Source organism: Ursus arctos, unplaced genomic scaffold (genome assembly GCF_023065955.2).
Source record: "Ursus arctos isolate Adak ecotype North America unplaced genomic scaffold, UrsArc2.0 scaffold_16, whole genome shotgun sequence".
In the NCBI taxonomy this organism is placed as follows: Eukaryota; Metazoa; Chordata; class Mammalia; order Carnivora; family Ursidae; genus Ursus; species Ursus arctos.
Window position 1 is genome coordinate 60890124 of NW_026622830.1, and position 14278 is coordinate 60904401.

The 14278-nt window shown below is 46.7% G+C and overlaps 1 protein-coding gene across 1 annotated transcript in view; it reads right to left on the reverse strand.

The window, feature by feature from the left end:
* The window catches only part of NINL (ninein like), a 167862-nt gene that overhangs the window by 61569 nt on the left and 92015 nt on the right, over positions 1-14278 (reverse strand). The window contains exons 3-6 of the mRNA XM_026489757.4: positions 8276-8369; positions 3978-4156; positions 2110-2176; positions 242-432 (exon numbers count right to left, since the gene is read on the reverse strand). Of these exons, the coding sequence (XP_026345542.1) occupies positions 242-432; positions 2110-2176; positions 3978-4156; positions 8276-8369 (531 nt within the window). The remainder of the gene's footprint in view (positions 1-241; positions 433-2109; positions 2177-3977; positions 4157-8275; positions 8370-14278) is intronic.

Here is a 14278-nt window from a genome sequence, read left to right on the forward strand (position 1 = left end):
TCAGGAGTGATGCTCTGATGCCAGTGAGGCAGGCCACTTGTGACCTGCGCGGGGGCAGACCTCAGCAGCAGCACCGAGAGTTACCAGAGAACTTCAGACCAGAAGGTGGCACAGCTACATCTTCACATTAAAGCATCCACAGACCCACAGGTGGAGGGTGAAGGGATTCTCCAGACCCAACACCAACCTGACCATTGCAAAGAGCCCGTCCTCCAGTGTGGTCTGCCTTGGCTCCTCTCACCTCTTTCTCCAGTCCCTGGAGCCCGATGCTCTGGCAGACAACGGCCAGCTCTTGCTCATCGAGGTGGCCACTACTGCCAACGCCCAGCTCTTCCCAGATGCCCCGGACCCGGCTCTCAGGGGTGTCCAAGGAGGGGCTGCAGGGCTTCTGGAGGCACCCGAAGACCTCAGAACCCCAAGCTGGCAGCTGGCCTGAAGCAGGGAGAGTGACAGGTAAACCCCACGCTCCAGGTGGAAGCACCTGGGGGAAACGCAGCAATGCCGGCAATGTACTCTGAAATCAGACGCACACACCTGAGTAGCAAAGCATCAGAGGTGGGATCTAGGTGATGGGTACATAGCTGCTCACAGTAGGATTCTTTCATCTCCACTCTGTGTTTGCAAATTTTCATAATAAAATGTCTTTGGGGGTAATCTCTGGTCCATGTGGGGAAAGCTTTTTCTGAAGGGAACCTCCGAAAGTCGGAAGTCATACCACTTAAAGCACATATTTCTATTCACCAAAAAAAAAAACCAAAAAAAAAAAGAAACAAAACCCAACACACACACACACACACACACACACACACACACCAAAAAACCAGACTAGTTTTTAAAAAAACAATTTCTAGAAACTTATGTTTCTGAGCTTTGCCATAGAAACAACTTGTGGAAGAACACAGACACTGGGGGTGCCCATGAGAAGGCACCCATGGACGGGCCATGCTTCAAGCCAGACATCCCCTCCACGGCCAGTCCACACTAAACTCTGTGCTCATGAACAACACTGTACTGGGCTGAGGAAAACGCCTTCTCTGACATCCCTTCTAGCTTAAAGAGTCTGAAATGTCTAAGTAAAAACATAACAGCACCTCCGATACCAGTCTCTTTCTCAGGACGGTGGAGAAGGCACGTCAGCCCTCTGAGGTCTGACGTGCGTTTCATGCACCACCGTCAGTTCTAAACCGGTGGAAGGGTTTCCGTTCAAGGCCAGGAAGAACCTGCAGTCGAAGACCCCAAGTTGCACCATGCACCACCTTCCCAGCCAGTCCTTCCTTTCCCGCCCTAAATTTAGGTTTGAGGCCAAGGCAGTTAAGGTGTGATGGCTTGGCCGCTCTTCCTGATCTGTGTGCTTCATCCAGCAGCCCAGGTGGGTGCTCAGGTCAGTCCCTCTGACACCCACCGAGGCAAACAATGATCAATGGCCTTGGTCCTTGAGGACCACATTCTAGAGCATGGCTCGGTTCCAGCTGCTGATTTTTTTTACTGTGGCACAAATTCAAAGTCAATTCAGGTCTCTCCCTTCAAATCAAGTTTCTGCATTTTCTGCCCTGTGACACACCCATGTGGGAGGTATCATTAAGGCATCCACAGACCCACAGGTGGACACACTGCGATCTGCTTATGTACACCTGCTGCTTCCTTCTGGTTGCTCCTGCAGGGCTCCTGAGGGCCAGCACCATGTCTGGCATTTCACCTGGAGCATAGACAGGGCGGCTGACAGTTGCCAAGACTGCTTGCACACAGCCAGAAAGAGGATGCGCCCAGGCCCAGCCCATCAAGAGGGCAGTGCAACAGGCCTGAGACCCCCCAAGGCCATGCCTGCCAGCCGGAGTCACACTGGTCCTCACAGACTATGAGACGTGGCAGGATATACTGCTCGCTTCGCCAGTGGCCTCTAAGGGTCTGACTTCAGGGGATGCTGAGGATCAAGTGACCATCTCCCAGCTGGGACTACCTCTGGAGTAGGGGCCCGCCAGGGACACCACCCACTTGGCATGCTTCCCAGGAAATTACACATGGCTGGCTCACTGACCAATGACCTAGCTCCTTGAACTTCAAAGCACTGGTCAAAGGTAGGGAGCATCGACCATGACTCTGTGGCTTTACCTCGTGCTTCAAACAACTCATTTTGAGGCTCTTTAGCACTTTCAGCTTCTTCGTCTGACTTCAGACTCTGGGAAAACGAAAAGAGAAAGATATGAATTCCCCGGAGTATGTGGCAGCGGACAGAGCTCCAGGAACAGACAGACCGTATGTTCTGGGGCTGGGTAGGGACTAAGGAGGAGGAACAACAGCTGGTGAGATGCAGCTCCTCGAGGGAAAGCCCACAGCTCCCTCTCACAGACCACGAGCTACGGTGCAGACACAGGAACACAGGAAGTTCCTCAACATAAACCAAAAATCATCAGTAGTTCACACTAAAAACACTACCAAGCACCTGCACCCTGAAAGGGGAGAAAAATGCTTCCCAGTCAACAGCTCCTTGTGGCACTGGCTTCAGACACCAGCATTGGAGAGGAGCGGCTGTGGAGCATGGTCAAGCTGCCATCACATGACATCATCTTGACTCAAGCTTAATGGTCCTCACCTCTCTGGCACCCCGTCCCTTATCATCCTTATCAGTTCGACCAACAGCTGGAGGGAGAGTGGTTTTTTCTGTCCCTCCAGGAGCTCTAGGGACCGCATGATGCGAGCAAGCGCCTGACACCTCAGGGCCCTTTGCGAGCTGCACCCTGCAGGTGGCAGGTCACCAAGAAACACTTGACTCGAGTAAAAACCTTATGTTTTTGTGGCCAAATCAGCCAACTGCAAAGTCAAAGTCTGCTTCTGACAGGTGCTGTGTGTCCCATGACTGATCCTGGAGGGAATGCCAAGTTGACCAAGACTCGGCGTCCCTCAGAGCCAGCACTGAAGTGAGAGTGGAATCTGGGAGCAGGTGGTATGTCCCCTTTTTCTAATGCACTCAGCCCAACCAACAACCTTAAAAACAACATTTTCCCTTGTTCTAGTTCCAGGGATCCAAGGTGGTTTTATCAAGCAGAATGGTACAATGGAGACAGAGCAGACTCCTCAGACCTCCATCTCTGAGGACCAAAGCTAAAGACGATAAAAAAAGTAGACACCAGGGGTTTGTTGTCTATGCAGAGAACATCCCTGAGCAGAGGGACTCTAGGATTTAAGTAGATAGGTTTGCCTCAACAAATGTTGACCATATAAACAAATTAATGTGAGAGGCCCAGAGATGTCTTACCAAAAATAGGTCCCCATAAAGGTCCACCTGACAAAATGGACATCACAGATAGCAGGAACCAAGAACCTTCTGAAATTCTTGAAAACAGGTCTAAGGAATCCATGTTAACTTGAAAGCTGTGGACCTGCCCCACGGGTATTTCCTGACATGAAGGCTGTCAGGCTCCAGCAGCCCGTCTCCTGGGTTGGTCCCAAAGGCAGTGAACAACTCAGAGACGTGGGGGCTAGAATCAACCCCCAAGGCCCTGGAAGGTGTCTGGTACATCTTAACCAAATTGTAAATGTGAGGGCCTTGGTATATTCTAAGTATTCAAGGCAGGTGGGACTGTGGGCTTGGTACTTCCAAACTCCTAACCTTACAGGGGCATCAGAAAAGCACCTTCCCTTTCTTTCCTCACTCCTATGAAACCATAAAACCAGTCTTCTTGCAGTGCTGGGGGAAAGCTGGTGGTGGTAAGCAGGGGAGGGAAAGAAACAAGTGATTTGGGCACCAATTCTCCGCGGCCCCAATGTCTGAAGGAGTACGCTCGCTGGTCAGAATTTCCCTGCAGACAATCAGACCCAGAGACACCTGAGCATGAAATGTCATTTCCCAACGTGCACCCACGCTTCTGCTAACTTGAGATGCCCAGGAATGCCCACCTGCCCCTCACACTCTCTTGTAGTCATGTCACAACGACTAAGTGAAATGGCGACCTGGGGTGGGGAAGGGGAACCTGACCCACCTCCACACTTTCCAAAGATGCAGAGCGGCGGAGCTGGCTTCTCCCAGTGGTCCGGGCCTGCTGTTCTGGTGAACATTTGGCTTCTGTTGCAGAGCCACACGGCTCGGGCTCAGGCCGGCTCCAGCGACCGTACCACTTAGAGCCGCTCACGTACTTTGGCGGGACGGCACGAGAGGCAGCTGGAAAGAAAACGGGAGGTTTGGGCGGGGGGGGACTGCACACACTGCCGTAACACATTTCAAGATGTGGAGTGCAGTTCTCACAGATGCACGCAGAGAATGTCTAGAAGAACACAGAGATCAGCTAATAGCGGTCCATCTATTCTCCCTAATTCTTGGGCAGCGGACTGAGAAACCCAGGCTGGGAAACAGGGACTTTCTACTCTAAACCCTATGTGCTGTTTAAATTTTTCTTTTCTTTTTCTTTAAGATTTTATTTATTTATTTGTCAGAGAGAGAGAGCACGAGCACGTGCGCTCAAGCGGCATACTGGGCAGCGGCCGGCAGAGGGAGAAGCAGGCTCCCCACTGAGCAGGGAGCCCAATGCGGGACTCGACCCCAGGACCTTGGGATCATGACCTGACCTGAACCGAAGGCAGACACTTAACTGACTGGGCCACCCAGGTGTCCCTGTTTAAATTTTTCTGAGCATATTTTGCTTTTGTTTATGGAGTAAAAGACTACTACTAAGAAAAGATTTCTTGTTTATATAATAGAAGACTAATACTAAGAGCTTTTTATTAGAAAAAAAGAAGAAAAAACCTCCAATAACCCAGCAACAGACTGCTCTAGAGACCAGAAGGTCACTTCCCATCCTGCTCACTTCAGGGAACTGATCTGGACAGGGCCATCAGGGCACTGTGGGCACGGGCCTCACACACAGCCCAGGAGGCTGAAACTCTGCAGGTCTTAAGTTTGGGGCAGAGGCAGGCATGGGTTTTAGTTTGGGATTCATAAGAACCCCTTAAACCGTAACACTCCCTTGCATTTCTTTCTTCCCTCCTGACCTATCCACTACTGTACAGAGCAGCTGGGACCTCTGAGAAAAAAATGACACTGACTCTGTGTGGAATCTGGGTGGGTAGGAAAGAGACTGGGGAGAGCATCATGGCCAGTGACCAGGACAGGACACAAGTTCAGAGGAAAGTAACCAGAATGGGCTGGTTGGAGAGAAAGGCACAGGGTCCAACGCGGTAAGGCCAGGCCAGGGAACCTGAGCATTTCACTGAGAGGTGTCACACTTCTTCAAGCCAAGTACCACATCATTTCCTTCTTCCAGGCCAGAGCCCCTGCCCTTGGGACCACATCAGAGGAGGGGGCTGGGTACAGCCTGGCCAATTGGAAGCACGGTGATACCAGTGGCAGACAGACACTGGGGTTGAGGGAGGAAGACGTCAAGTTCCACATGGGATGTACGGACTGTGAAGTGACAGCATGACATTTAAGGTGGCTGACAATATGCAGGGCGAATACAGCATTTCTCACCTCACTGGGACACTTGGAGGGAATCAGGGACACTATACCAGTCACTCTGGGACAACAGGCATGTGATGTGCTGAAGAGGAGGCCAAAGTATCCAAGTCAGCAGAGAGAAAACTGAACCTGTGAGCAGACCCAGCGGCGTTCAGAAGGGGGAAGCTACAAACATGGAAAAAGGCCCCCCCCAGAGAGCTATCAAAAGGGTAAGTGAGGACCGGTGAAGACAGGCTGTTGTCGCATCTGACCGTGGGTCCCACTTACAGAGAGGCCGCAGGCTGGTTAACGTGGGCGGAGGAAGAATCGTCCACCTTGAGCTGGTTTAGGAAGAGGGAAAGTCCCATCAGGCAGGACATGGGAAGCTGGGGCACATGTAGGAAACCAAGCACAGAAAACTCAGAGGGGCTCTGATGCCCCCCTCCTTAGGCGGGCACGAGGGGAGGAGTCTCAGGCCACACATATGACCATTTAATCGAGGAAAGCTTTGAAATTCAAAAGAAAAGAAAAAGCCAAAGAAAACAAAAAAATAGAATAGGTGGAAACAACTCACAAGTCCTCAAATAGCTCCTTTCTCCTTGGAGGAAATGAGTGACATGCACAGATCCAGTTTTACGTTTAGAAGTTCCATGCATTCTCTAGCATGGGAGGGGCACATGCAGTGTCAGGGACACCGGGCACCTTTCCATTCCTGTACACCATCACGGGCCCCATTCCCAAATTCTGTGTTCATAAAGGCCAGTGGCCTTCGTCACCTCTTGGGGAAGAAAAGTGTCAGACAAAACAGCCAGAGAATGCCCTGAGGGTCCTGCAAATGGTTCCCACCCCTGGTCTGCTCCTCCCAGGGCAGGGTTCCCTACACTATACCCAGGTGCTCCGCAGCCTTCAGAAGCCAGTGGAAGGAGTGAGTTCCGTCTACACTGCGTATACAAGGGCCCAGAGCTTACAACTGGAAAATTGTGACCTCTTGGTCATCACTTACTAGCTGTGGGATCTTGGACAAAAAAACCCCTTCACACATCAAGCCTCAGTTCCTCATTTGAAGAACGGGCATGATAATGCTGCAGATCTCTGGGAGTCTGGCACACTGAAGACAATCGATGTGAGCTCTCGTCTTCCCACTTCCCACTCCCCTGCCCCAAGCCCTCCCACACTGTTATCCCTGCTACCCAGTCGTGCACCTGCTCCAGACCAAGGACCAGCCGTGGCAGAAGCCTGCCCCGGGGCTGAGGGAAAGAGCTCCCTCCTCAATGTGCTCATCAATACCACGCCTCCAACCTCAAACACACTGCCCCATGCCCCATTTCACTCACCTGCCCAGTACTCATCGGAGACAGCCAAGATGGGTCTGAAGCATGGCTGCCACTCACAGCCTCAAGTCTGATGGAGCAGACACTAATGACAACGTCTGTCAGCATCTTCTGACCCTCACCCCACAATCTACATGCCCCCGACTGGACCGTTCTCCACACCCTCCCTCCTCCTCCCGACCATGACCAAAGCCAGGCGACATCCCCCCTCAGGACACCACTTCCACTTGGACATGCTATCTTTGTCCCACCAGCCCCATTCCCAAAACAGGAGTCCAGTTAGGCCTATCAGCACAACACTACTGTCTGACAAAAGCTACAGCGACGTCTGTCTCTAGCTGCTGGCATCCCACCTGCTCTTCCAACCTCAGGGGTCTAGATGTTCCCGTGTCTGCACTGAGCTTTCAATTCTTGGAACTTCGACTGTTCTAAATCTACTTTGTCTTGCCAACGGCCCATGCTGTAAGGACAGCACACGGTATTATCTGACACTTGTGATACTGTGATTTATGATAAATACATATTTGCTCTTCATCGCATCCCTGGCCCAGAGCTCCTAAAACCCCTGGAATTTCCTAAGTGACAAGAGCAACCAAACCTGAGTTTATGTTAATGAGGTGACTTCTGGAAAGCCCTTAAGGATGGGGGCTGGTTGCCAAAGGACCCAACCATGTGATTAGAGGGTTAGAATGTTCACCCTTACCCTGACCTCCAGGGAAGGGGGAGGGGCTGGAGGTTGAGTTCAATCACCAATAGCCAATGATTTGATCAATCACGCCTATGTAATGAAGCCTGCATAAAAACACAACAGGATGGGGTTCCGAGAGGTTCTGGGGTGAACACACAGACACTGGAGGAGAATGGCGTGCCTGGAGAGGGCATGGAAGCTCTGCATCCTTTCCCCATACCTTGCCCTGTGCCCTCTTCCACCTGGCTGTTCCTGACTTACATCCTTTTATAATAAACTGGTGATCTAGTGAGTAAACTGTTTCCCTGAGTTCTAGGAGCTCCTCCTGTGAATTCATGGATCCTGAGGAAGGAGTTGTGGGCAACTCTGATTTATAGCCAATCAGAAGCGTAGGCGACAACTTGGACCTGTGACTGGCATGTGAAATGAGGACCATATAACGGGATTGAGCCCTTACCTGTAGAATCTGAGGCTACCTGGAGGTAGGCAATGTCAGCACTGAGTTACAATGGAGGACATCCAGAAGGTGGAGAATTGCCTGGTGTGGGACAGACTACCACATATCTGGTGACCAGAAGTGCTATGTGTAAAGGAAAACAACAGGGCTTCTCCTTTCCAACACTACCGCACAAATAAGGAAACAGAAGAAGAAAAAAACCCCAAGTCCTGTCCCAGTCCACGCAGGCTGACAGTAAGGGCGTGGGGTTACAATTTAGTTCTCAGACTTGCTATATTCTTCAATCTGAATATCACAGCCCAGAAAGTAACAGATAAATAATGGAAAAAAACAACAACAACACTTGAAGTGAGAGGAGGAAATCCTCTTACTTGACTCCAAAGAACTGTCTCCATCCAAGGGGCCAGCACCAGCGTTTGATGACAACACTGCCACAAGACCGTCCTTAAGTTCCTCAAAGGTGACCTGGTGAGTATAAGAAGAGAGGGCAGCGCTACTTACAACAGATCGCTACATAATATCTTAGCCTTTTGTTTTTATTCTGAGATGGAAACATCTTATTGTTGCCTTTAGCTCTGAAAACATTCATTTCATTTTTTCTAATATTCACTTAAGATTTGTCTTAAATAAAAAAATATAACAAGAAACGTAAAAGTGAGCCACAAACTAATCACCAAAAAACCCCTATTACCAATTTTAATAATTAGAAAATAGTACCCAAAAGGGGGATCTGATGATCATAAAACATGAATGTACATAAAGAAAATATGCAGGCTATCACCACCCCACCAAGAAATGGAAATAATACCAGCACCTTAGAGGTTCCTCCATGACGGCTCCTTTCCTAATTAAATTCCCTGCCCCCTACTCTGACTTTTATGGTATTAACATCTTTGCTTTTTCCCTCTTTTGTATGCATCCCAGCACAATATGGTTTAGTTTTGCCTCCTTTCAAATTTGGTCTAAATGGAATCATATGCATATATTCTTTTATGTCCCGCTTCTTAGACTTACTTCTCTAATATCCATTCAAGTGGCCATGTATAATGCATTTTCTCTGCTGTATAGTATTCCACTGTTTAACTGTGCAAAAATTTATTTTTTAAAAAAGATTTTATTTATTTATTTGACAGAGAGAGAGACAGCCAGCAAGAGAGGGAACACAAGCAGGGGGAGTGGGAGAGGAAGAAGCAGGTCCCCAGCGGAGGAGCCTGACGTGGGGCTCTATCCCAGCACCCCGGGATCACACCCTGAGCCGAAGGCAGATGCTTAACGACTGAGCCACCCAGGCGCCCCAGTGCAAAAATGTATTAATCCATTCTCCTACTGATGGATATTCCCATTGTTTCCAGTGGCTGGCTATTTAAGAAAATGCTTTCAACAGTATTGTACATGTGTCCTTGGGAGTTGCTTAGGAGTATATGCCAAAGAATGGGATTGGTGGGTCACAGAATGTGCATTTAAATCCTCTTGGTGAACTGAATCTTTTATCACTCTAAAATGCTAGCCTTCTTTACTTCAGTAATGTTTTTTACCATAAAGACTAGCTTTCTTTTGGTTAGTATTTACATGATATATCTTTTCATCAAATTTTAATAGTGTCAATTTTTTATTGCCATAATATGTCAGGCGTTGTTTATGAAAGCTTTATCTTTTAACTATTTGGTCTATTTACATTTAACATAATTACTGATATATTCAGATTTAAATCTACTATTCTATTGTGTGCTTTCAATCCAACCTGCTTGTGTTTTCTCCCTGGTTTCCTCTCTTTAGATTTACTGACTTTTTTTTTTTTTAGGACTTCATTTTCCCTTTATTAAAAGTTAGAAGTTACACAGTCTATTTCCTTTCTCTGACCATTTATCCTAAAAATTACAACGCACATCCTCAGCTTATCAAAGCTTACTATTAGTCAATACTTTTATCCTCTTCTGTGACAATAAGCCTATGTAACACTTTCATTTCACCTACTATACTCCTTTCATGCCTTTCTTATGAGTTGCCATATTCTTTAATTTGCTCTATTTTAAACCCCCACAAAATACTATTTTTTGTTTTATATAATCAATGTTCATTAACAATTATCCAAATATTTACTGCTTTGTTTTTCATTTGTTCTTGTATTTCTGACCTCCTGTCTGGGATAATTTTCTATCTATTTGAAGTACATGGTTTAGAATTGCATTTTTCTTAAGTATGCTGGTGCTAAACTCTTTATAGTTCGATTATCTGAAATGTTTGTATTTGACTTTCAATAGGCTTTTTTCAAGCAGATAAACAATTTACGGGAAGAACAGGAGAAATGACCAAGATGTCCATAAATGGAATGGGTAAGTAAATTATAATATAATCAAAAAATGAAATATGATGATGGAAGACAACAGAGACAAGATGAACCGTATTTCACAGACAGAATACTGAGTAAAGGAAGGCAGAGAGTACACAATGACCATGTACTGTGTATTTCCATTCTATAAAGGTCAGAAACAGGCAAAGCAAATCTATGGTGTTAGTGTCAGGACAGTGGTAGCCTTAGTGACAGAAGGACTGCAAGGCACATGGAGAGGGATGCAGGATGCTGGTTACTCAGGTGTGCTCATTATGGGATAGTCATTGAGTGTACACTTCTTTTTTTTTTTTTTAAGATTTTTATTTCTTTATTTGACAGAGAGACAGCAAGAGAGGGAACACAGGCAAGGGGAGTGAGAGAGGGAGAAGCGGGCTTCCTGCTGAGCAGCAAGCCCGATGAGGGGCTCGATCTCAGGACCCCAGGATCACGACCTGAGCCAAAGGCAGATGCCTAACCGACTGAGCCACCCAGGTGCCCCTGAACCTGTGTTTTGACATAGATTTCCCTGGCCCTCTGAGGTCCCAAAGACCACATCAATGTCACAGTTTCTCAGCACTAACGGGGTTTTGTGTGCTGGGCCAAACCTCTCTCACTGTGTGACTTACAGATTTTTAGGCTGGTAATTCTTCACTGACGTGTTTGCTCTTTGCCATTTTCAAGATCTTTGTTTTTATGATTTTGTTCTTCTTTTTTTAGTAGCCCTCACTGGACGGTTGGCCTGAGTTGGCTAACCTGCCACTACCAGAATGTCTGAAGCCTGTTCATACTTTCCTAGAATCCCATAAAATTTCATCAGATGGATCTATCAGAATTTGCTTAACCAATCTCATAAATAAAAGGCTGCTTCTACTCTTTTGCTATTTGAATCAATAGTAGAATGAATATCTTGCATAGATTTCATTCCACATGAAGATAAACACTGTATTTCTTTGATTATCACATCCCTAGCTTCTGCACGTTGCACAGCACAAACTAAGTGCTCAAAAATACTTGTTGAATACATGGAAGCAAAATGAAATTAAAATTTTGATCTAATCTCTGATTTCTTTTGTGTCTTTGATAATACTTATCAGCTGACTTTCTTCCAACCATCAAACAGTAGTGGGATCTGATGGCCAAGTGTGTCACCATTTTTTAAAGATTTTATTTACTTGAGAGAGACAGAGATAGTGAGAGAGAGCATGAGCAGGGGGAGGGGCAGAAGGACAGGGAGAGGGAGAAGCCGACCCCCACTGAGCAGGAAACCTGCTGTGGGGATTGAGCCGGGGACCCTGGGCTCATGACCTCAGCCAAAAGCAGACGCTTAACCAACTGAGCCACCCAGGCGTCCCTATCTGATACTATTCTGACTGTGCTTGCGTTTCCGTGTTTTCTTCCTTCATAGCTCAAGAAAGGGGGAGGGCAAACCCACAGTACTCAGGTGCTTCACCAAAGAGGATACACCATCACCTCTGTATAATCTCAGACTCACTCATCACAAATAAAGAGGCTGGACCCTGTGATTGAGAATCATTCAACTTGAAAATTATTTTCAGGAACACTATGTTAAGAATTATTGTTTCAAGTACACGCACCCCTATGTTTACTGCAGCATTATTTACAATAGCAAAGATACAGAAGAAGCCCCAGTGTCTGTCAAAAGACGAATGGATAAGGAAAATGTGGTATACGTCTACAAAGGAATACTGCTCAGCCATAAGAAAGGATGAGATCTTGTCATCTGTGACAACACGGATGGACCCAGAGGATATTATATTAAGTAAAGTAAGTCACAGAAAGACACATGCTATATGATTTCACTTACGGTCATCTAAAAAATAGAATCTAAAAAATACATGAAAAAACAAACAAAAAGCAAAACCAGGGACGCCTGAGTGGCTCAGTCGATTGAGCGTCTGCCTTCAGCTCAGGTCATGATCCTGGGGTCCTGGGATCAAGTCCGACATTGGGCTCCTTGCTCTGTGGGGAGCCTGCTTCTCCCTCTGCTTGTGCTCTCTCTCTCTCTCCCTCTGACAAATAAATAAAACCTTTAAAAAAAAAAAAAAAAAGCAAACCAGGCCCATAAATGGACAAAATGTTGAAGGGGAGTGGGAGATATAGGCTTCCAGCTATGGAATGAATAAATCACGAGGATAAAAGGCACAGCACAGAGAAGACAATCAATGATACTGTAGCCATGTATGGTGACAGACGGTAGCCACACCTGTGGTGAGCACAGCATAACATACACACTGTCTAGTCACTATGTTGTACACCTGAAACTAATACAACATCGTATGTCAACTATATTTCAATTCAAAAAAATAATTATTTTTTTGACAGTAAAATTCTCTTTCTGACCAAATTTAAAATACTAAAGGTAAGGTCCTTGCCACTGATAAAGAAACAAGAGAACATAACAAAAATGCACATGGAAATTTCCCACACTCCATAGGAATCTTAGGCCACATTAATTTCTGGCTTGAAACCAGACCGTGATAATGTTTCTTTCTTTTTTTTTTTTTTAAGATTTTATTTATTTATGTGACAGAGAGACAGCCAGCGAGAGAGGGAACACAAGCAGGGGGAGTGGGAGAGGAAGAAGCAGGCTCCCAGCGGAGGAGCCCAATGTGGGGCTCGATCCCATAATGCCGGGATCACGCCCTGAGCCGAAGGCAGACGCTTAACGACTGCGCCACCCACGCGCCCCCAATAATGTTTCTTTAACAGGAAATAGGAATTAAAAATGAGCATTCCCCGCAACACATTTAATCATTACTTTGTTCATTCAAATTAATACTGTGTATAATATTGTTCTTCATTTTTGTCCTCGATTGAAGTATCAATGACTAACATTTACATGATGTCACATATGTTAGTAACTACAAGGAAACTGGATGTGTGATATTTGAAATGAAAAGCCAATCAATTCTCCTGGATAAAGGATTTCTCTTGATTTTCTCTGAAAACTCCTGAAATTTCCACCATTTGGTTTCTGTTGTAAAAAATGGTGACGACTACTGAATATTTCTGGCTTGACACCAGCTTCCCCTAAAACGTCTACAGAATGTTTCACCTAAACGCTGGCTGTGTGAGCTATGCCCTGTCTGTGGGACGAAGCAGAGGAGCAGTAAAAACTCTAAAAGCAGAAATAATCTACCATGGTCACCATCCCAGAGGAGGTGGTATGAAGTGTGGGGTGGAGGGAGACAAAAGCAGGCTCCTGGAGGCGTCAGCTGGTGTGGGCACTGCTCTTGAAATGTTACAGAGAGGGAAGGAGGGACAACTTCAGGTCAGACTCAAGAGCACTAATGGAAGCAGAGCTATTTCTTAATGTACCCAACATCTGACTTGCTTTTTGGAAACAGAAATCATGGCTGTAAGAGAATGGAGTTGGCACAGACAGAAAGATGGATGGACATGCACAGAGCTTTGCCACGAGCCACTGTTAACCCGAAAGGGTCAGGCTCCAGTCACTGCTTATGAGTGTCTGTCCTTCCTTCTAACATACCTCCCCATAAAAGTGTGGAGAAACTTTAAGCCTCCCAGAAGGATTATAACTCAGAGGAACTGTTTTTGGGGATCCACATGACGTGGGGGAGGCCAGAAACCTCAAACCCAAGTTGATTTTTCTCTTTACTGATGTTCCAATATTAACTTTTTCCTATCATAATTTGATGTTTCTATTTTTTTTAAAAGATTTTATTTATTTATCTGAGAGAGCGAGAGAGACAAAGTAAGGGACAGAGAGCACAAGCCGGTGGGGGGGGTGAGGCAGAGGGAGACGCAGACTCCCACTGAGAAGGAAGGCCAGTGCAGGGCTCCATCCCATGCCTGAGCCGAAGGCAGATGCTTAACTGACTGAGCCACTCAGGTGCCCCAATTTGATGTTTCTAAATGTTATACCACAGTTGCTGGAGGGGAGGGGGGTGGGGGGATGGAGTGGCTGGGTGATGGACACTGGGGAGGGTATGTGCTGTGGTGAGCACTGTGCATTGTGTAAGACTGATGAATCATAGACCTGTACCCCTGAAACAAATAA